Here is a 24,794-nt window from a genome sequence, read left to right as displayed (position 1 = left end):
TCCCAAAACCTGGAAAACGTCACAAATTACACTCATCCCTAAACCCGGAAAACCAATACACGAAACTAGCTCCCATCGCCCAATTAGTCTTCTATCCACTTTGTCAAAACTATTCGAGAAGTTGCTAACGAATCGACTCCTTCCACTCCTAGAAGATCTAAAAACCCTGCCAGATCATCAATTCGGCTTTCGGAAGCAGCATTCCACAATAGAGCGTAAAAGGAGCGTAAAAGGAGCTGTAAAGGCGTTTAAGTCAGCAATATTTTTATTCGGCAGTCCTTGCCGGGTAATAGCGGATCAGGGAAGATGTTTTACAGGCAAAGAATTTCAAAATTTTTGTCAAGGTAAACATATTAAACTTCACTTAATAGCTAGCGGTGTTAGTAGGGCCAATGGTCAGGTAGAGCGTGTCATGGGAACCTTGAAAAAAAAATCTTGCTTCGTAAATAACACTGCACTTTTTTATTAAATGTGAACGTACACGCAAAAACACGATGTATAAATTATATTCAATTTAAGAATAATTAAAACTTTAACAATTCTTTCCAAGAGAACGGCTGAGTTGCTACGATGCAGTTCCCTTGAGACCTATAATCTTCACAATGAATAGAATACAATATTATTCATAACAAAAGAAAAACAATAAAAAAGAATTTGATCGTGAAAATTCCGCGATTCGCCACTTTAGTTAAGAAGGTGTAAAATAAGGGGAAGAAAATAAAACGATGCGACAAAGTGTCGAGTCGACGAAATTTCAAACAAGCTTGGATGTTTGTCAAAAATGGGGAAAACAAAGTAAACTTGAACGATCTTAGAAGCGTACTTTACAATTAGTCAACAATACGATTTTGTTCCCGTCAAATAAAACGCATCCACGAGTAATTTTTTATGTCCCTTTTAGAATCTAGTTAGACAAATACAAATCTAAGAAACGGTCGTTCGTTACAGGATGAAAGCCCTTTCGTCAAAGAAATGCATCGTTTCAGGGAAAGATTTTTACTTTTTACGCGCGAATTACGTGACGGTAGTTTTTAGTTCAGCGTATAAACCTCAACCTTGAGACTTTCTTCGTGCGTTGCACAAGAAACTGGTTCCTTAAGAGTTACGATCATGGTCGTGATTGCTTTCCCGATCAGCTGATGCTGTTGGTTCCAAACAGTGCACTTCATTTTCACACTGCTTCAGATCCTTATCGCTAATTGCATCGCGAGCTCTTTCCAATGAGATATCATGTGTTTTTAAGCGTTGGATACCAGTGGAGAGCCATGAAGAGGATTTGTCATCCGGAACAATAATTGGTTAGACATGATTGCAAGCTTCACTCTGAAAATCACATGCTGCTTCTATCTGAGAAAGTACGAAGGAACACTTCGATATACCGGAACCCTGATGAAGAATTTTCACCTTTTGAGTTTCGTTTTTTTATTGCACATGCGCGGCACAATAGCACTGTGCAATATCACCAAGAATTACCATACGAAGTAAACACGTGGATATATGTCAATTTCACAATTGACATAATCAGATTTACATTACCGGTTTTTATGATTATGACGAATTCTTCTTTTAGGATTTGGTGACACTTGGACTTTGTCTACCGGCTTCCTGCACCAAACACGATGTAGCTACAATGCTAGATGAAGTCTTCCATAATAAAACTCTTTTTATTGGACAACTTTTTACCATAAACTTCAGACTCCTGGAAGTCATTGATTTGGTGAATGATTATCAATGACTACTCTCTGCGAAAATGATCTCCATCATGTACGTAAACCGCAAGCTCCTAATTGAAAACTCGAATTTTTGTCTAGTCAGATATATATTACATACGTCGAAATCTGCATCCGATAAAATACCACCTAGGAACTTTAAAATTCTGATTACAGAGGAGTTTTGCTATCGTTGTGTGCTACCGTAATAGCGGCCACAGTATACGACGTTTTCGTGCATCGAAAACGTTTAAATAAAGAAAGGGAAAAGTCTACGTTCGAAAGTAACAACGCGATAGGTAAGCTACATATACAGTGATACATGATATTAACTATTACTTAACACAAAACTGCCCTCACGTTAACAATCTTAATTATTTTTATCGCCTCGAGTTAGAATGGGAATCATGTGAATGTATGTAACGTACGGTTAACTTTAAATAGAATTGGAGAACGTAATAGAAGAGAAACGCGAAACCGACAATGAGGAACCGGTACCCACCAAGTCGGCAAAGCAGAATCGCATCAGCCAACATCTTCTGCGCTTTTCAGTTCTCACCAATGTAGAGGAAATATTTAAGATGGAAAAGAGTGAAGATAAACTACGCTTATTCTACGGTTTAAAAACGTTAACATTGATACGGATTATTCTGAAGCACATATTATTCTTCGAATTTCATATTCTGAGTAAGAAATGAATTTTAACTATGTTTTAATTTTACTACTCCGATCCGATTTCTGACCTACTATGTATTTGTTTAATACAGTCACTCATGTACACAGGTAATAAATGGCTTGTATATACAATGGACGATCACATACTCTCGCAAATCATAAGAAACTTCACATTATCGGTTGATACCTTTTTCTTTATGAGTGGTTTTCTCTTGTCATATTCATTTCTGAATTAACGACGATAAGACCAGGAACTAGTTGTAAATGGAATGAATGAATGAAGATATTCAAAAGATTGTCAAACGACCTATAAGGTAAAGTATAGTATCGATGATTAATTAGTTCTATAGATGAGATTTCGATGATTATAGAAAAAATACATTAAATTCGAAGGCTTACACATGCATATTTCGTCGTTATATTAATAACGATATTAAATTTTACCTGGCATTATCATGTATCACCACTTCTTCCCGTTCAGCATGCAAATGTCAAGTGTTAAAAATATTGGTGGAATAACATACTTTACACCAACAACATCTATAGGTGGGATGAGCTAGTACGTATTCTTTCTCACATAATTTAATACAAACGTCGTTCGCGTTACAACAAAAAATTCGTTTCGCAGAGAAATACTGTTTGCAGTGTCTCACATGGAGTTGGTACTTGTCCAATGATATACAGTTCTTCGTATTTGGCAGTTTTCTTCTCCGCGTGACTTTGTAATTTCGATTTTTAACCCTTTAGTGCCTAGTCGTACCCGATCTCTAATAACAATTATCTCAGGCATTACCATATTGCCATTGGCATAGGCATTGCTTGGCTACTCTCATCGATAGGATCACTCATTTACACGGGATAATTACCAGCCTACGTAAGCATACAAAATGTTTCACATTCCTTATAACACAAGGAATTTGTAAATATACTTATAAATATTTACTTTCCGTTTATATACTTATATTACTAATATTATTTATATTACTTTATGTTTCTCTGCATCTTTCAATAATGTGATTAAATTTATGTTTCAGAAAAGCTTAATCGTTGGTTGGTCCTTGGCAATTTTATGTAATTGTTTGATTCTCTTCGGAGTCACGAACAAGAACATATCCTTAGGTCTCTCCGTTCTTTATTTGGCACTCAGCAGAACAGGCTGGGCAGTAGGCATTGCCTGGCTCGTAGTTGCATGCACCACGAATAATGGCGATAAGTCGACATTTTTCATGTCACTGAATAATACGTTAATGTCATTCTTCTTACTGTAAAAATACTTTTTGTGTAATGCGAAATAGTTAATGTATTGCAAACTACACCCAAGTATACTTGTTACGTTTGCAGGTATCGTAAACAAAATCTTGTCGCTAGATATTTTTGTCGTTTTGGGCAAATTAACATATGTTGCTTATCTCCTTAACCCTGTTATTATACTTTTGGCTTACTCTTTAAATTATTATGCTTTCTACTTTAATATCGCCACGGTTGTAAATATAATGAAATTATTTCGTTCGGACAATTTCGATGTAATATTAGTGTCATGAAATAACGTTTCTGCTTTTCAGGGCATTTACTCCGTTACAATGATTGTTTGTAGTTTCAGTGCTTCCATTCTGTTATCCGCAACAATCGACATGCCGTTTACATCACTTCTGCGATTATTTATTAGTGCACGAAAAAGAAGTTTGTAACACTAACTTAGTTTGAGTCGTCCAATTAGAAAACTTATGACAGGAAGTTAGCCTTTTAAGTATCGAAATATTGAAAAATATCATATATCTTTATGACAGTGATCTCTAAACTTATTGAAATTGATTGTATAATGTCATTTCATGGTTCGCTATTCATAATGTTATTTAATTTAATAAAATACTAGGGAAGAATAATTAGTTAAGAGAATCACTGGCGCAAAAGTTTTCCACGTTTTTCATTATTAACGAGGATATTGTAGATAAGAAAGTGATTTGGAAGACGAAAAGAAGCTCATATGCAAACAAATATAGATCACTGAAAGAGGAAAAAGCTTTTGCCGTGCGAGTACAGGGCGACATTTTCGCAGTTGTTTCTCTTTCCTAACACTGTCGTTTGCTTTGCATGTTAAAAAACAAAAGCCTTGGAGAACATGATAAAAAACGCGTGGACGATGTTGCAAGTTCACGTCACAAGACCATAAGGCAAGCAAAGAATGATCGAAACCTAATCCATTATTCAGAATTCAAATGCACATAGAGTATTCGAGACGCCGAGCTCGAAAGTCATGTAGCTGCAAAGATTATTTGCTGCAAGGAAGAGAGGCTGACAAAGATTATTTATCAGCAGAATAACTGTCAGAATTAATTTAAACGGATGGTATATAAATTAAGTGTTTGATATGGTATCTCAATTTGAACGTAAGCACAAACTTATCCGAAAAAAACGTCCGATGGCATCTTGGATGAGACATGTTGGCATTGATGAGACTCGCTGATTGTTTAATTAAATATTTTCGAATTTGCGAGGATGGTTGATTTATTGTCACTGGTCATACTCGATTACGAGTGATGAGACTACTGCTACTGGTACCTGGGTTCTTCAACGACTCGAAAAATTCATGCCAGAATAAGAAGTGATGAAAAGGGAGAAGAGGGAAGAGTCACAAGTCGCTGATCATTGCAGTAAACTGTTAATTTCTAAGCGATAGAATAAGTATTCAATGGCTTCATAACGAAATTATCGCTAGGAGGGTCAGGATCTTGTAGGTTCAACTATAAAAATCTCCAAAAACGTATCTATATAAATGGATAATAATACGAATATAGAATATAAAACAAAGTATACTAAGAAATTCTGCCCCGGTTTATTAAATTTAATCTACAATAAGGTATGAACATTAGCACGGAACACAGATTGAGCAATACAGTAAGTTAGAAATACCAAATTTCAAAAATGTCAGGGATTAACAGATTTCATTGAAACTCTTCGCAGATTATTTCCGTAAGAAAGGATCCTCAATTTCGATTAGCAACCTCAGAGCGTCGTTCTAGCATAATATTTTGTTATCAGGATACCACATAAAACACAGAATTTGAATTTCATTTTACATTGTATTGTACAACACATTATATAATATAATAAGTTTTAATTAGTTAAAATAATAAGTTTTAAACGCTGTGTACTATTTGACGAAATAGGGTGTCATTCGTAACAGGCGAGTACGTTCTACTTGACGAGACATGGGGTCAACCGTCGAAAAGATAATAAATGATATGGCGTGAAAGGAAATAAATGTCACGGATAACTATCTGGAATACAGGAGTTTTAGAACGTCAATTATCCAAACTAACTGCGAAATAAACAAGTTTTTATAAGCTGTTTTCAGACAATTGATTCGAGAAGAATCAAAACTACACGAAGTATAGAAAATAACACAATCCGTTTTAGATACAACGAAATGATTCCTTCCAAAATAAATCATTGTATTCCATCTGTCTCGTTTTGTTCTATCGCTCATTTTATTCCAATCCATCGCATCTGCATGTCTTCATTCATATCAATATTGTCTGCAAAAAGAGTACATGAAAATAATTTGGCTCGCATTGTCATTTATATGGTTACATGACATATTCTCAGAGCGTTTAAGTGTAGTTGGTACGATTTTTCACGTGTTGCACGACAAAGGAATTTTAAATCAAATCCTTTATAAAATCGTAAAACTCCCATAACATTGTCGCCAGCAATTAATAGATAATAATACGACGCAATAAATTTTTCCTGTAACGTCTCTTAAAAGATTCAATTACCGTCTGCACTACTGACAGCATCAACTAAATAATTATGCGTTATAGTATCACTATCAATTCCTAAAAGTTCACTTGTGGAAGAATGTGATGGCGCATTAGCCAACATTCCGAGAATAATTGGGCAGAAATAACTAGTTCCGTCCAAAAAAACAAAACATTCAGAGAACTGTAACAGCCAAAACCATTCCATTCAACATTCGTAGGAATATTTTTAAATTTCTATGCACATCGTAGTTTAAATAGGAGATTTCCGAATCTTGTAATTTTTCAAATTAGTGGAGTATAACGGTTCGATTGGACTTAGTATTGGGACCCTGACTCAGAACATTAAAGAATGATTTACACATAAAATGCTAATTGGGGATTTTTTGCGTTCGGTATAAAACCAGTCAGCGCGGATGCCGCGGAAGTAGTTTCGACAGTCTCGTGTAGTCATTCAAACGGGAACGTCGATCGGAGGGTTAATATCGGCAATAGAAACGGTTAGTTCAGTATTGTTCGTGACTTCGAATCCTTAACTTCTCCACCAGACGTGGAGTAAAGAAGCTGTTTCATATCTGCTCATTCGAAGAAAACAGACATTTTTGCTGAGAAAATCGTCAAGAAAAACTAGAAAATCATATCTTCTTCCAATTAAGAAAATAAACTATCCAACTTATAACGCCGGTGGTACTCATTGCGAGGAGTTCCTTTGTTTAACGCTTGATACAATGGTTCAACGATTGATAGCCAGAACGCGCATAGCAGTCGTCTGTCGATATTGTTGTATACATCATCCTCACAGCGTATTGCGCCAAAGTTTTCCTGCGCCAAATTCTAAACAGAACACGACTTGCAAGTATCTTTTGACGAAACTCTTAGCACAAACGTCTGCAGTATCGCGTTCCATCGTTACGTTTTCTGTTAGAGTTTTAGTTTATTAAATGAATTAAAAAATGTACGTGGGAAATGGGCCCATTTTGCTGTCCTTCTCGCCTTGGTTCACACATATTTCAATGTTTATAATATTAACAACAATACATATCATTCTACTCCTGTAATGAGATAACGGCTATTATAAAAGCATAAAACATCCGCAAAGTGTTTATTAAAATTGGTGCATTTCGGGGACCGATAGTTCTAAGAAGAAAAACTTAGCAGGTTCGGTACTACGTCACAAAAATCTACTATTATCAAATACCGACCGAGAAAAACGGAAAAAATTATAAATTTGCTAAACAGAGTATCGGCATGTGGATAATTGAAGTTTACAGTCAACCACGTGCGGATCGCAGCCGCGCTACTAGAATAATTAAATTGGGGTTCCATAACTGAGCAATAATCAATAAGATGAAATATTCGAAACCATTTACGGCGTCCTACGTTATAAATTGTGCGTTCCTTGATGGATACGGCTAGTCTTACGAGATCATCTTAGAAAATGTTGGTACCCAATAGATGAACTGAACATTTCATTCATATTATAGTAGTCATACACTTGATCGACCATAGTATCGAAAGTGCAACAATGTACTTCATCATATAAGAGAGAATAATGGTCATTAGTATGGCTGACCATTTTCATCAATTGAGAATTTCAATAATCCGAGTGCAAATCCTGTTCCAGAGCATGCTGTACGGAAAAATTTCGTCGTGGATATGGTTATCCCTTTTATCATTAACAAGCTTTTACGTGTCAATACAAGCGACCACGCTAGACCCAGTGAACATGAGACAGGTACTTCCAGTGTACGCGGTTTTGGAAAATGCTGATCTTCTAAATTCCAGCAGATGTCGGACCCAGATAGATGAATTTCGAAATGCAGTGGATAACCAGATACTTTGGGCTCTAAGAGGTTAATAGAACTTTTAAGATATATAGCCGAATTCGGTTCCGCGAAGTTACCGCCAGTCAATTACAGCGAAAGGAAAGAAGGAGGCAAACTGAACGAAATACGTTTAACCGACCGTGATTCAAAAAGATGTACACCGTGTTTGAGATTGTATTTCGTGGCATGTTCTCGATGAACACGCTTATACCGCGGAAAATACGAATCAAAAACAATAGAAACAACTCCTGTGCAACCGCGAGGATTCTTCTAATCACTATACCATCACGTTACGTCGCGATTGTGTAAGATGCGTGATTTTACATCGAACCAACTCTCAACCTTGAAACTTTCTGAGCGCGTTGCGTTGTAAAAGCTGCGATCGTCGTCATCACTGTTTCCCTCGTCAGCTGATGCTGTTGGTTTCAAACGGTGCGCTAATTACATCGCGAGCTGTTTCCAATGAGATATCATGTGTGTTTTAAGCGTTGGATACCAGTGGTGCACCATCTGGTGGATTTGTCAACGGGAATAATCATTGGTTAGGGGACCAACAAAGTTGCAAGCTTTTCTCTGAAAATCGCACGGTATTACAATCAGAGCAAGTACAAAAGAACAATTCGATATACCGGGATCCGAATGAAGAGTATTCACCTTTTGAGTTTCGTTTTTTTATTGCACGTGCGCGGCACAATAGCACTGTGCAATATCATGTGGAAATGGGAGACGAAGTAAGCAAATGGATATTTTAGTTTTTATATTTCGAAAGTATATCTCTAACGATTCAAGTTCCAATGCGATTCAAGTTTATGCAGTCAATTAAGAATTTATCCCATTAAAACAATATCGATATATGATATCATTACCATCAAAATATTTCATGAAATTTTTACGATCACGACGGACGATCATAAATTTGAAAAACTGCGCCCATTTTAGGATTTGGTCACGCTTGGACTTTGCTTACCGGCGTCCTGCAGCATAGGCGATATTGCCACTATGCTTGATAAAGTATTTCGTAATGAGACATTTTTCATTGGAAAACTTTTTAATATACACTTCAAGTTGATCGAAGTCTCCGATTTGGAGGATGATCATCAATGGCTACTCTCTGCGAAAATGATCTCCATCATGTACGTAAACTTCAAGCTTCTAATTGAAAACTCGAATTTTTATCTAGCCAGATATATATTACATACGTCGAGATATGCATCCGATAAAATACCACCTATGAACTTTAAAATTCTGATTACAGAGGAGTTTTGCTATCGTTGTGTGTTACCGTAATAGCGGCCACAGTATACGATGTTTTCGTCCATCGAAAGCGTTTAAATAAAGAAAGGGAAAAGTTTACGTCCGAAAGTAACAAGGCGATAGGTAAGCTACATATACAGTGATACATGATATCAACTACTACTTAACACAAAACTGCGCTCACAAATAATTAAGATTGTTTCCAATCTTAATTATTTTTATCGCCTCGAATTGGAATGGGAATCATGTGAATGTATGTAACGTACGGTTAACTTTGAATAGAATTGGAGAACATAAAAGAAGAGAAACGCGAAACCGACAATAAGGAACCGACACTCCCCGATTTGAGGCAGCCGAATCGTATCAGCAAACATCTTCTGTGTTTTTCATTTCTCACCAATGTAGAAGAAATATTTAAACCGGAAAAGAATGGTGATAATTTGCGAGTATTTTACGGATTGAAAGCGTTAACAATGGCATGGATTATTATGGCGCACGTAGTGATGTTCGCATTTCATGTTACGAGTAAGAAACGACTTTTAACGATGTTTTAAGTTTACTATGCTGATCCGATTTCCGATCTACCATGTATTTTTTTAATGCAGTCACTCATGTATACAGGTAACCCATGGGTTGAATATGTAATGACTCAAAATGTACTCTTTCAAATCATATCCAACCCCACATTCACGGTGGATACATTTTTCTTTATGAGTGGTTTTCTGTTGTCGTATATATTTCTGAGGGAACAACGAAAATATCAGGGAATTCCGCCTATAGCAAAAAGGATGAACGAATTTTTTCAAATGATTGTCATAAGATATATAAGGTATAGTATAGTATCAATGCTTAATTAGTTCTATCGATGAGATTTCGATAATAATAAAATAAATATATTAACTTCGAAGGCTTACACCTGCATATTTCGTCGTTATATTGATAGCAATATTGAATTTTACCTGGCATGATCATGTCTCAGCGCTTCTTCCCTCTGAGCATCCAAATGTTAAGTGTTCCAAATATTGGTGGACTAACATACTTTACATCAACAACTTCTATAGGTGGGATGAGCTAGTACGTATACTTTCTCACATAATTTATTGCCTTGTTCGCGTTACTACAAAAGAATTCCTTTCGAAGAGAAATACTCTTTGCAGTGTCTCACATGGAGTTGGTACTTGCCCAATGATATGCAGTTCTTCGTATTTGGCAGTTTTCTTCTAACTTTATCGATCACGTGAGTTTGTAATTTCGTTCTTTAATTCCTTAGTTTTACCCGGGCTATAAATCGGCTGTTTCAGGCATTACAATATTGCCGTGGGTATAGGCATTGTTACGCTAGTTTCATCGATAGGATCACTAGTTTACATGGGATACACTCTTAATTACCAGCCTACGTAAGCGTATAAAATGTTTAACATTCTTTATAACATAAGAAATTTGTGAATATTATTATATTTATTTTCCTAGAATTGACAAACTATATATGACATTGACATACATTTATATACGACCGTGGTGTAGAATACAGCCATATCTCATAGGAATGGCCACATGTCAACTTCTTTCAAAATGGAATTACAAATTGCATTTATCAAAAGTAACGTATACTGTTTGTTCGTTAGACTTATATTTCTCTGCATGTTTCAATAATGTGATTGAATTTATGTTTCAGAAAGGCTTAATCGTTGGTTGGTCCTTGGCAATTTTATGTAATTGTTCGATTCTCTTCGGACTCACGAACAAGAACATATCCTTAGATTTATCCGTTCTTTATTTGGCCCTCAGTAAAACAGGCTGGGCATTAGGCATTGCCTGGCTCGTAGTTGCATGCACTACGAATAATGGCGGTAAGTCGACATTTTTCATGTCACTGAATAATATGTTAATGTCATTGTTCTTACTGTAAAAATACTTTTTGTCAAATGCGAAATAGTTAATGTATTGCAAACTACACCCAAGTATACTTGTTACGTTGGCAGGTATCGTAAACAAAATCTTATCGCTAGATATTTTCGTCGTTTTGGGCAAATTAACATATGGTGCTTATCTCCTTAACCCTGTTATTATATTTTTGGCTTACTCTTTAAATTATTATGCTTTCTACTTTAATATTGCCACGGTTGTAAGTATAATGAAATTATTTCGTTCGGACAATTTCGACGTAATATTAGTGTCATGAAATAACGTTTCTGCTTTTCAGGGTATTTACGGCGTTACAATGATTGTTTGTAGCTTCAGTGCTTCTATTCTGTTATCCGCAACAATCGAAATGCCGTTTGCATCACTTCTGCGATTATTTATTAGTGCGCGAAAAAGAAGTTTGTAACAATAACTTAGTCTGAATCGTCCAATTAGTAAACTTATGACAGGAAGATAGCCTATCATGTGTCGAAATATTGAAAAATTTATCTTTCTGTCAGTGACCTCTAAACTTAATGTAATTGACTGTATACTATCATTTCATGGTTCGCTATTCATAATGTAGTGTGATTTATTAAAATACCATGGAAGAAGAATTAGTTAAGAGAATCACTTGTGCAGAGGTTATCCACGTTCTTCTTTATTAACCAGGATATTGCATATAAGAAAGTGATTTGGAAGACGAAAAGGAGCTCATACACAAATAAATATAGATCACTGAAAGAGGAAAAAGTTTTTTCCGCACAGTACACAGCGACCTATAAAAATTTGTAAAAGCGTATCTATATAAATGGATGATAATATAAATATACAATATGATATAAAGTATACGATGGAATTCTGCCTCGGTGTATTAAATTTGGTCCACAATAAAGTATGCAGGACGTTAGGATGCAACACAGACTGAGCAATACAACAATAGGTAAAAATGCCAAATTTCAGAGACGTCACGGATCAACAGGTGTCTAATCGAAACTCTTCGCAACTCATTTCCGTGAGAAGCAATCCTCAATTTCGGTTAGCGACCTCAAAGCGTCGTCCTAGCATAATATTTTTTTATCCGGATACTACATAAAACGCAGAATTTGGCAATTATTTTACATTGTATTGTACAACATATTATATAATTTAATAAGTTTTATTTAGTTAAAATAATAAGTTTTAAACTCTGTGTACTATTTGACGAAATAGGGCGTCATTCGTAACAGGCGAGTATGTTCTACTTGACGTGACATGGGGTCAACCGTCGAAAAGATAATAAATGATATGGCGTGAAAGGAAATAAATGTCACAGATAACTATCTGGAATACAGGAGTTTTAGAACGTCAATTATCCAAACTAACTGCGAAATAAACAAGTTTCTATAAGCTGTTTTTCAGACAATTGATTCGAGAAGAATCAAAACTACACGAAATATAGAAAATAACACAATCCGTTTTAGATACAACGAAATGATTCCTTCCAAAATAAGATCCTACTTCAAATTGTAAACAGAACACGCCTTGCAAGTTTCTCTTGATGCAACTCTTGGCACAAACATCTGCAGTATCGCGTGGCATCGTTGCATTTTCTGTTAGAGTTTTAGTTTTCTAAATGAATTAAAGAATGTACGTAAGATATGGTCCCATTATGCTGTCCCTCTCACCTTGGTTCACACATATTTCAATATTTATAACATTAACAACAATACATATTATTCTACTCTTGCAATGAGGTAACTGCTAATGTAAAAGCACAAAACATCCATAAAGCTGAACCCCCTCAATTTTTTCAAAATTGGTTCATTTCGGGAACCGTTCGTTCTAGGAGGAAAGCTTAGCAGGTTCGGTACTACGTCACAAGAATCTATTACGATCAGATACTGACCGAGAAAACCCGAGAAAATTCAAAATTTGTTCAACAATGTATCAGCGTGCTGATAATTGACGTTTTCGGTAAGCCACGTGCCGATAACAGTACTGCAATAATTTAATTGGGGTTCCGTAACTGGGCGATAATCAATAAGATGAAATATTCGAAACCATTGTCGGCGTCCTACGTCATAAATTGTGCGTTCCTTGTTGAATACGACTAGTCTTGACGCGATCTTCTTAGAAAATGTTGGTACCCAATGGATGAACTGAACACTTCATTCATGTTATCGTGGATATGGTTATCCCTTTTATCATTAACAACGATTTACGTGTCGACCCAAGCGACCATGCTAGATCCAGTGACCATGAGGCAGGTACTTCCAGCGTACGCGGTTTTAGAAAATGCTAATCTTCTAAATTCCAGCAGATGTCGGGTGGAGGTTTATGAATTTCGTAATGCTGTTGATAACCAGATACTTTGAGGTCTAAGAAGTAAACAGAACTTTTAAGGTAGTGTAAATGAATTTCTGCTGTCAGTCGATTGCGTACAAAAGAATGGATAAAACAAATCATATTAAATATATAACACATAATCGTATAACCGTTACATACCAACGTACAACCATAAACAGATATAGAATTCGAATAACTATACACCGTGCTTGCGGCTGTGTTTCGTGACATGTCGCGTCCCTTGTTTGCATGAAAAACGCATTTACACCATGAAAAATTAATATCAGTAAAAGCAAGTTATGCAACCGCCATATTTCTTCTAGCGACGATTATGTCGCGGTTGTATCAACTACATAAATTTAAGTCGAGTTGAACCTCGACCCTGAGACTTTCTTCGCACCTTGCGCGAGAAACTAATTCCTTCGTTTGGAGTAGGTAAAAGCGAAGGTCATAGTCGTAGCTATTTTTCTTATCTTAACGAACTGAACTTTTTGGCTTTAAACACGAAACGCTAAATTCTGCATTCAACTTGCTTACCGCTTAAAATCCTTATTGCGAATTGTATCATCAGATGTTTCTAATGCAGTATCATATATTCTTTAAGCTTTGGACACCAGTGGCGTGCCACCCGGCGGATTTATGAGTGGACACAATTATTGGTTAGGAGATCGTACGGGTTGCACCATTCTCTCTCAAAATCGTACGCTGTTTGTCTCGGAGGGGAAACGAAAGAACAATACGATATATCGCAACCCGAATGAGGAGCATCCACCTTTTGAGTTCCGTTTTCTAATTGTGCGCATGCGGCACAGTAGCGGAGAGTGTGAATCGGGAAGTTGATAGCCGAGTATGATAATAAGACGTACGACAATATTGTAATCAGATTGTTGTTTTGAATATGATTTGTTAAACCAAAACATCATTTCTTGTGCTTCCTCTAAGACCTATTAAATTGCTACATATATACTATTTGTTATTGCACCTACGTTTCTGTGTATCTATCAATAACGTGATTAAACCAATCTTTTAGAAATTCTTAATGCTTGGTTGAACCTTGGCAATTCTGAGTAATTGCTCGATTCTATTTACACCCGTGAGCCAAAACATGTTCTTAAACTTAGCCGTTCTTTATTTGGCCCTCAGCAGAACGGGCTGGGCACTGGGTATTGCCTGACTAGTAGTTGTATGCACTACGAATCATGGAGGTAAGTTGATATTTTTCAATTCACTTATTAATGCTGTAGTGCTATCCTTCCTGTTGCGAAAATATCCTTTTTGCAATGCGAAGTATTTAACGTTTTATAAACTTCAGCCCACTATATGTGTTATTTTCGCAGGTATCGTGATAACAACATCTTATCGCTGAATTTTTCCACTTCAGTAAAATATCGTATGCTGCTCATCTCCTGAACCAGTTTTTATGTCGACTTATTCTTCAAATTATTATCTCTTCCACATTCAGAGCGTCACGCTTGCAAGTATAATGAAACGATTTCGATGTAATATTAGTAGCATGAAATAACGTTTCTTTCTTTCAGGGTACTCTGTTCGTTGCAATGGTTGTTTGTAGTTTCAGTGCTTCTATTCTTTTATATGCAACAACCGAAATGCCGTTTATGTCACTCCTGCGATTGTATAATAATGCACGAAGAAAAGCGAAGCGAAATAATTCTTTCCGAATTTTTCGCGTTTGTTGTAGATATATTTATGATGGTGATTATTATTACAAACGTATAACAATCTACGGGAAATGTTCCGCATACCCGTTAAATAAAGATATGTTAAATATACAAAAGTATAAGCGAAACGAAAATCGTAATTAGAAAGTGTGCATTAAACTCAAACGTATTGAGAACCTGTCGACTAATTCGACACAGATAGTCGCTGAACTACGAAAATACCGGGTATCTATTCGTGTCGCTGTAATGTTCATCAGTATGACCATTCCTTTAAAATGCGTTTTTAGAGTTACATATCACTTGCATTAAGTTTATAAGTAAAGCTGAGCTATTCCTTCTTTATATAAGTACTTACATAAGCACTGAAAAATCTTTCATGATTTTGTAATATGGAAGTAATATTAACATGGCAAAAACTGTGAGTTGTAAAAAGTCATGAATATTAGAGGAATATTAAGAGTAAAGCACAATTCGTAGTTTTTAAATTGTCCGTCATGTTCTATTCTAACTGCCTGAATAATGTACTAAAGTTTTGTGATTTCTAGCTTTAATTAATCAACACTATTAATATTCATCTAAAAAATCGACGATGACTGAGTATGAAGACCGCTACGATGAGAAATTAAAAGTTCGAGACACCTACCTTAGGTGAAGCATTAAGACGAGTGAAAATGTGCCAAGAACAAGATGGGCATCAGGAATTTTAAGAAAAGAGTAATTTCCATCAAAGTTATGAAAACGGAGATGAATTTTATTTTCTGAATTCAAAGATTCGTAAATTTTGGGCTTATGAAAATTTGCAACTTTCATAACTCCAAAGTACGATCTTTTTAGAATTGATGAACTCGGAAATTCGGAACCTGGAAATTAGAAAATTTGGGATATCGAAATTTATAAAATCGGAAAATTTATCGCTGCGGTATCGCTGTTAACATCGCTGCGTCATTCATGTAACCGAATATTTATATTTATATTATTATGTATATTTATATTTGCTATCAGATCCATAGAACAAATCGGAAATTCATTTTACCCATCATGTTATTAACCTCTGAACCTGCAACGTTATGTCAGAGAAGTGGTACGTCCTTCGGAACAAACATAAAGAACAGGTGCATGAAACGTACGTTCTTCGGGTTACAAGCGACAAACACTTTCTTTTCTTCGCCGCATTCGCACGTGCAGACGTATTTTCTGGAAAAAGTCCAGAAAGTGATTTGATATTTTAAAACAATTCCATAAATCTGGATCGAAATATCTGCTTAAAATCTTCAAATGCGTATGGACCCACGTAGTCTTTCTCAGCAGCTGAAGGGAAGCAATTGTTGTATCGATCCTTAAAAACATACCAACCACTACATAGGTTCATCCAAGATAGACTACGACTCAACAATATACGGCCCTGCCAAACCACCTATATTAAAAGCAATAAAACATCGCTTTAAGATTAATTAGAAGGGTACATCGAACATGCAAAGTCAACAGTATCCTCTTCGAAACCAAATATATGGCACTATATCGACGAAGGTAGTTTCCAAGTATAAAACACGCTCTGAAAGTCCCCTCTACATCACACAACAAAGTATATAACTATATGTATATTAACAGATACAAGGAACTATGCCATAGGAACGAGCAGACAAAGGAAAGCAAAACGGAACAATGTTTTCTTAGATATATGCTCCGAATAAGCTACTGTCGCGTGATGGTTACACACGTTGTATGAAAAACAGAAATTTGTTATGCTAATAATTATACAACCAATATACCATTTGAAAAACATCATTCTTCTAAATTCGAGTTGACGTCGAACAGAGATAGTTAAATTTCGTAATGCTGTGAATAACCAGATACTTTGGAGACTAAGAGATAAATGGAAGGTTTAAGATACCTTGACAAACTTCGCTCGACGAAGTTACTGTAAGTAGATGACGATTGCGGAAAGAAGAAGGCAAATTAATCGAAATACGCATAATCTATCAGGATTCAACAAATTATACAGTCGGTTAAACTCAAAAAACATGAAAATAATTCTTGTGCAACCGCGTCAGTTTTCCCGAAGCCAATTATATCGCGTTACGTTCGCGATTGTGTCATATGCATAATTTTTCATCGAATCAACCGTCGAAACAGAAGCATGGGCTGCGTAAAAATGACGACATTTGTCGCCGAAGTGCATCTCTTTTCACGATCAGCTGCTTCCATTACAGAATCATGTGTTTTTCAAGCGTTAGACACCAGCGACGTGCCACCCGGGGGATTTGGCAACGAGCACAATTATTTTATTGGAGATCGTCTGACTTGCTCCAAAAATCGCACGCCATTTCTATGACAGAAAGTATGAAAGAACAATTCGATATACCGGAACCCGAACAAGGAACATCCGCCTTTTGAGTTTCGACTTTTTATTGGACATATGCGGCACAATAGCGCTGTGCAACATCGCATAAAATAGAAAACGAAGTAGGTACATGGATATTTCATTGTTTGCATGTGGAATCCATATATCCAACGATTCGAATCGCAATGTTACTTGTAATCAATATGTAATCATCAATATAATTTATACAGCAAATTAACGGTGTACCTCATTAAAACAACCCATGACATTTATTTACGACCTTTCACGATTGCAATGAACTATTAGAGATTTGAGACATTGCGCTTTTTTCAGGATTTGATGACGCTTGGAGTTTGCTTATTTGCATTCTATATCAAACGCGATGTCGTCACTATGATGGATGGAGTATTCAAATGGATGGAGTATTCATCCATGGTTAATTTTTTTATGTTCGTTTGAGGAACCAGTTCGACGAATACGAATCTAAGAAACGAGCGTCCATTACGAGTAAAGGCTCTTGCGTCGAAGGAGTGTGTCGACCAAGGAAAAGATTTTTATTTGTTACGGGTGAATCACGTGACGGTAAAAGTCGATGAAATAACAAGCCGGTCAAAGACTTTACCCAGCCAAGCGTATGAAAGTGGAATATTAATTGACCGTAACCAGCGAACGTAAAATCTAGCGAAGACGCGTTAAACGCGAGACCGCGACCAAGAATAGAAATTTTTAAAAGAAAACAGATCGCGAAGGTGCTTGATATATTTTCGATCGGAAAAATCACATAAGCTGGAAACAAGAGTAGGTCTGTATCTTACAATTCCTTACGTATCCCTTTCACTGTCAGTGATAGAATCCCACAGAAAAAGGAAGTGAATTAAATGTAGAATTATCATTACACATTGTGCTACTTCTGACTTAAATTCGCGAAATGTTTAATTCCGATTTTGCTTATCATTAATGTATATTCATGTCATTTCGTAAATTTGTTTTTGGTTGCTACTAAGTTATCATATTTAACGGTTTTGAACATGCTGTCACCTGTAATTTTACAGCTCAGATAATGCTGTATAGAGTTCGACAAAAATGTACGTTACTCATTAATTTATTGAATTTATTATAATTATAATCTTTTTTTCTTTTCTTTTTTTTTTGTCCGAATATAACGCCATATATATAAAGACGATATATGAGCAGGAAAAGTAACCTGCAGCTTCTTGACCGCGGTCCAAAAGAATCTCAGGCGCGAAATAAAGTAATAGATTGATGATTTTCAGTTACCACGGTTCCATAAAAGAAATGAGCATTTCAGAGCGATATATTTAAATTGACGCACTTTAATAGGAGCAGTGAACAATAAATTTATGGAAATTGCAAGATCAAGGCCAGTTCACACTTTCACGTCAAAACTCTTAATCGGAAACATATTAGAAATGATATCGAACGACGTTAATTGGCTGGCTATCCTAAAAAACTCGCTTCGAAATTAAAATATAAGGTAAAAAGTAACAAACGTCAGAGGTAAGGGTTTTAAAAAACTAATACCGGATTACATAATTGGATCACAGGAAATAACATGAAAAACTAATGCAATTAAAATGATTGCGATATTTTGCATCATTAATGATGTGTCCTGTACCGAATGTGCATTATCGCGATTCAATCTTATCGGAAACCGTTGAGTCTCTCGAGCTACATTCGCCATTCGTGCCCCGTTCAACGCAGTCGCATTTTCGAACATAGTACCGAAAGAGCAGCAACGTACCTTATTGCGAACAAGAGAACAAAATACATTCACGTGGCTGCCGATATTCCTCAATAGTTAATTCTAATAATCCAAGTGTAAATCTTATTTCAAAGAATGAAGTGCGGAAGAATTTCGTGGATATGGTTATCCCTTCTATCTTTAACAAGCTTTTACGTGTCAATACAAGCGACCGCGCTAGACCCGATAACCACGAGGAAGCTACTTCCAGTTTACGCGGTTTTGGAAAATGCTGATCTTCTAAATTCCAGCAGATGTCGGACCCAGATAGATGAATTTCGAAATGCGGTGGATAACCAGATACTTTGGGCCCTAAGAGGTTAATAGAACTTTTAAGATATATAGCCGAATTCGGTTCCGCGAAGTTACCGCCAGTCAATTACAGTGAAAGGAAAGAAGAAGGCAAACTAAATGAAATACGTATAACCGACCGTGATTCAAAAAGATGTACACCGTGTTTGAGATTGTATTTCGTGGCATGTTCTCGATGAACACGCTTATACCGCGGAAAATACGAATCAAAAACAATAGAAACAACTCCTGTGCAACCGCGAGGATTCTTCTGATCACGATACAACCACGTTACATCGCGATTGTGTAAGATGCGTAACTTTTTATCGAGCCAACTCCCAACCTTGAGACTTTCTTTGCGCGTTGTGTTGTAAAAGCTGCGATCGTCGTCATCACTGTTACCCTCGTCAGCTGATGCTGTTGGTTTCAAAAAATGCGCTTAATTTTCCTACCGCTTCAGATCCTTATCGCTAATTGCATCACAAGCTGATTCTAATGAGGTATCATGTGTGTTTTAAGCGTTGGATACCAGTGGCGTACCATCCGGAGGTTTTGTCATTGGGAATAATCATTGGTTAGGAGACCAAGAAGGTAGCAAACTTTTCTCTGAAAATCGGACGGCATTTCTATCGGAGAAAATACGAAAGAACAATTCGATATACCGGAATCCGAATGAAGAGTATTCATCTTTTGAGTTTCGTTTCTTTATTGCACGTGCGCGGCACAATAGCACTGTGCAATATCATGTAGAAGTGGAAGACGAAGTAAGCAAATGGATATTTTAGTTTTTGTATTTCGAATGTATATCTCTAACGATTCAAGTTGCAATGCGAATTACAATCAGTACATAGCCAATTTATGCAGACAATTAAGAATTTATCCCACTAAAACAATATCGATATATGATATCATTAACATTAAAATATTTCATGAAATTTTTACGATCACGACGGGCAATAATAAATTTGAAAAACTGCGGCCATTTTAGGATTTGGTCACGCTTGGACTTTGCTTACCGTCGTCCTGCAGCGTAGGCGATGTTGCCACTATGCTTGATAAAGTATTTCGTAATGAGACACTTTTCATTGGAAAACTTTTTAATATACACTTCCAGTTGATCGTAGTCTCCGATTTGGTGGATGATCATCAATGGCTACTCTCTGCGAAAATGGTTTCCATCATGTACGTAAACTTCAAACTCGCAATCGAAGACTCGAATTTTTGTCTAGCCAGATATATATTACATACGTCAAGATCTGCATTCGATAAAATACCACCTAGGAACTTTAAAATTCTGATTACAGAGGAGTTTTGCTATCATTGTGTGCTACCATAATAGCGGCCACAGTATATGATGTTTTCGTCCATCGAAAGCGTTTAAATAAAGAAAGGGAAAAGTTTACGTTCGACAATAACAACGCGATAGGTAAGCTACACATCCATTGGTACTTCAATTAACTATTCATATTTTGTACTTCACAAAACTGCGCTCGCGTTGCCAATCTTAGTAATTTTTATCGCCTCGAGTTTATTTCATGGGAATCTATGTAACGTACTACTAACTTCCAACAGCACTGAACAACGGAATAGATGGGAAATGCGAAATCAACTACGAGAAACCGGAACGCCCCGAGTCGGGGCAGCAGAATCGTATCAGCCAACACCTTCTGTGTTTTTCATTTCTCACCAATATAGAGGAAATATTTAAACCGGAGAAGGGTGGTGATAATCTGCGAGTATTCTACGGCTTGAAAACGTTGACAATAGTATGGATTATTCTGGGGCACGTATTGATCTACGCATTTCATGTTCTGAGTAAGAAATGAATTTTAACGATGATTTAATTATACTATTCCGATTATTGATTCCGATCTGATTTCTGATCTACCATGTATTTTTTTAATGCAGTCACTTATGTGTACAGGTAACAAATGGCTTGTATATATACAGGCTGAAGAATTACTCATGCAAGTCATAAGCAACTTCACATTTTCGGTGGATACACTTTTCTTTATGAGTGGTTTTCTGTTGTCATATACATTTCTGAAGAAACGACAAAAATATCACGGAATCCCGACTATAGCAAAAAGGATGACCGAATTTTTTCAAAAGATTGTCAAACGATATATAAGGTAAAGTGTAGCATTAATGCTTAATTAGTTCTATCGGTGAGATTTCGATGATAATAGAAGAAATACATTAATTTTGAAGGCTTACACCTACATATTTCGTTGTTATGTTGATAACGATATTGAATTTTACCTGGGACGATTATGTCTCATTACCTCTTACCTTTGAGCATCCACATACAAAGTGTTCCAAATATTGGTGGACTAACATACTTTACATCAACAACTTCTATAGGTGGGATGAGCTAGTACGTATCCTTTCTCACATAATTTATTGCATTGTTCGCGTTACTACAAAAGAATTCGTTTCGAAGAGAAATACTGTTTGCAGTCTCACATGGAGTTGGTACTTGCCCAATGATATGCAGTTCTTCGTATTTGGCAGTTTTCTTCTAACTTTATCGATCACGTGAGTTTGTAATTTCGTTCTTTAATCCCTTAGACCTTAGTTTTAACCGGGCTCTAAAATCGGCTGTTTCAGGCATTACAATATTGCCGTGGGTATAGGCGTTGTTACGCTAGTTTCATCGATAGGAACACTAGTTTATACGGGATACACTCTTAATTACCAGCCTACGTAAACATACAAAATGTTTAACATTCTTTATAACATAAGAAATTTGTAAATATACTTATATTTATTTTCCTAGAATGGACGAACAATATAAGACGATGACATACTTGTATATACGACCATGGTGTAGAATATCACCATATATCATAGGAATGGCCACATGTCACCTTCTTTCAAAATGGAATTACAAATTGCATTTGTCAAAAGTAATGTATACTATTTGTTCGTTAGACTTATATTTCTCTGCATCTTTCAATAATGTGATTAAATTTATGTTTCAGAAAAGCTTAATCGTTGGTTGGTCTTTGGCAATTTTATGTAATTGTTCGATTCTCTTCGGACTCACGAACAAGAACATATCCTTAGGTTTATCCGTTCTTTATTTGGCCCTCAGTAGAACAGGCTGGGCATTAGGCATTGCCTGGCTCGTAGTTGCATGCACTACGAATCATGGCGGTAAGTCGATATTCTTCAAATCACTGAGTAATGCGTTAATGTCATTGTTCTTATTGTAAAAATACTTTTTATCTAATGCGAAATAGTTAATGTTTTGAAAACTACACTCAAGTATATTTGTTACGTTTGCAGGCATCGTGAACAAAATCTTATCGCTGGATATTTTCGTCCCTTTAAGTAAATTAACGTATGGTGCTTATCTAGTAAATTGTATTATTACTCTTTCGGTATATTCGTTAGATAATTATTCTCTCCTCATCTATCACACCAATTTTGTAAGTATGATAAGATAGTTTCATTCGAACAATTTCAAAGTAATATGAATCCTATGTAATAATAACATACTATGTTTTTACAGAGCTATACTGCCATTACAATGATTATCTGCAGTTTCACTGCTGCTATTGTCCTATCCGCAACAGTCGAAATGCCGTTTATATCACTAGTCCGATTGTACAATAATCCACCAAGAATGAAATAAACATATGCTAACACATATTTCCAAGCCCCTCAATTAATAAACTAATGAAATTACTCTCTCGATATATGCACTGGTCTGCCTCCCTTTCTCTCTCTCACTCACTCAATCTTGAAACATTTCTATTTATTATGATGTTATGATGTTATGATTATACTGTATCGTATAGTATATTACATATCTATCTTTCTTCCTTTCTTTGCCCTTTCTTCCATTCCTCTCTCTGTCTATTTTATTGAAGTGATTCTTACTTCTAGGAAAACTCTACATCTTCTCTAGTGTTTAGTTTTCTTACTCCTCGAAGCCATTGAGTATTGTTTAGTTCTAAATCAATTTGAAGTACCTCTCAACCTCATAGCCTTTTCTAGGAACACGTCATGCACGGATGATATACCGGGTTATAGACGGACCGGTTATGGTAATTATATAAATACCCGTAGGGTCATGGCTTCGAAACTCTATTGTAAACGAACGTTGGTAGCGTGCAGATCTGGACTAGCATACACTGTATTTATACTTCTTCTACTTATACTTACTCAAATATATTTGAGGTGTAAGAGTTAGTCTTCGTGATAATGCTACTCCGCTAGTATAGAGGCCGAGACAGGTTCTGCTACGGGTTTAGATGTCGCGCTGCTGGGGTTTCTGCTGCTTTTCTTCTCATTTTTGTATCGTGGAAGAAAAATCGGATTCCGGTCGCCGGGATTTAAACCCGGGTCCCGAACGTTCGTATCCTAAGGCGCTAACCACTGCGCTGCCGTCGTCTTAGAAGCGTACTTTACAATTAGTGAACAATACGATTTTGTTCACATCAAATAAAACGCATCCACGAGTAATTTTTTATGTCCCTTTCAGAATCTAGTTAGACGAATGCAAATCTAAGAAACGGCCGTTCGTTACAGGATGAAAGCCCTTTCATCGAAGAAGTACATCGTTTCAGAAAAAGATTTTTAGTTTCTACGCATGAATTACGTGACGGCGAAAGTTGATAATGTAACTAATCAGTCAAGCTTTACCTAGTCCCGCGTATAAACTTCGACCTTGATATTTTCTTCGTGCGTTTCACAAGAAACTGGTTCCTTCGTACGGCGCGTGTAAGGGTTGCGATCGTCGTCGTCACAGTTTTCCCGATTAGCTGATGCTGTTTCAAACGGTGCGTTTAATTTTCACACCGCTTCATATCCTTCTCGCTAATTGCATCACGAGCTGTTTCTAATGAGATATTCTGTGTTTTGTAAGAGTTGGATACCAGTGGAATACCATGCAGAGGATTTGTCATAGGCAACAATCGTTGGTTAGGAGACCGACAAGATTGCAAGCTTCCCCGAACGAGGAATATTCATTTTTCGAGTTTCGTTTCTTTTTTTTTTTTTTATTGCATTTACGCGGCACAATAGCACTGTGCAATGTCATGTAGAAATCGAAGACAAGGTAAACAGATGGATATTTTACAACTTGTATCTTGAATGTATACCTGTAACGATCCAAGTTGCAATACGAATTACAATCAATATGTAGTCCGTTTATACAGCAAATTAAGAAGATATCTCATTAAAATAACCCGTGAAAGTTACGATTTTTTATAATACAATGAAATGCAGTTGTTCGTATTTGGCAGTTTTCTCCTGCAAT

At 36.3% G+C, this 24,794-nt stretch overlaps 2 protein-coding genes and 1 pseudogene across 9 annotated transcripts in view; 2 read left to right on the top strand and 1 right to left on the bottom strand.

The window, feature by feature from the left end:
* The window catches only part of LOC126916525 (monocarboxylate transporter 10-like), a 335,858-nt gene that overhangs the window by 169,473 nt on the left and 141,591 nt on the right, over nucleotides 1–24,794 (bottom strand). For 2 of the 8 annotated variants that reach the window (XM_050722386.1, XM_050722388.1), the window contains exon 4: nucleotides 23,699–23,772. The exons of 5 other annotated variants lie outside the window; for them this stretch is intronic. The gene's annotated coding sequence lies outside the window, so the exon portion shown is untranslated. Of the gene's footprint in view, nucleotides 1–23,698; nucleotides 23,773–24,599; nucleotides 24,637–24,794 lie in introns of all 8 variants that reach the window. One more of the 8 variants, XM_050722385.1, reaches the window with a different exon arrangement.
* LOC126916999 (uncharacterized) lies at nucleotides 1,248–5,365 on the top strand (annotated as a pseudogene).
* Nucleotides 6,307–12,229, top strand: LOC126916998 (nose resistant to fluoxetine protein 6-like). Its single transcript, XM_050723383.1, has 13 exons — nucleotides 6,307–6,642; nucleotides 7,767–7,995; nucleotides 8,455–8,699; nucleotides 8,908–9,101; nucleotides 9,224–9,345; nucleotides 9,505–9,747; nucleotides 9,844–10,069; nucleotides 10,131–10,296; nucleotides 10,380–10,459; nucleotides 10,524–10,619; nucleotides 10,693–10,822; nucleotides 10,898–11,072; nucleotides 11,205–12,229. The coding sequence occupies exons 2-13, from the start codon at nucleotides 7,770–7,772 to the stop codon at nucleotides 11,402–11,404; spliced, it is 2,103 nt and encodes a 700-aa protein (XP_050579340.1). The 5' UTR covers nucleotides 6,307–6,642; nucleotides 7,767–7,769; the 3' UTR covers nucleotides 11,405–12,229.

The sequence above is a fragment of the Bombus affinis genome, chromosome 5, assembly GCF_024516045.1.
Source record: "Bombus affinis isolate iyBomAffi1 chromosome 5, iyBomAffi1.2, whole genome shotgun sequence".
Taxonomy (NCBI): domain Eukaryota; kingdom Metazoa; phylum Arthropoda; class Insecta; order Hymenoptera; family Apidae; genus Bombus; species Bombus affinis.
This window is presented reverse-complemented; position numbering and strand designations above follow the sequence as displayed.

Coding starts and splice junctions, on each gene's coding strand:
- LOC126916998 (XM_050723383.1), top strand. CDS start 7,770: ATGCTGTACGGAAAAATTTCGTCGTGGATATGGTTATCCCTTTTATCA. Junction 9,102..9,223: donor GCGAAAATGATCTCCATCAT/GTACGTAAACTT, acceptor TTCTGATTACAG/AGGAGTTTTGCTATCGTTGT. Junction 10,460..10,523: donor CTTCTAACTTTATCGATCAC/GTGAGTTTGTAA, acceptor CGGCTGTTTCAG/GCATTACAATATTGCCGTGG.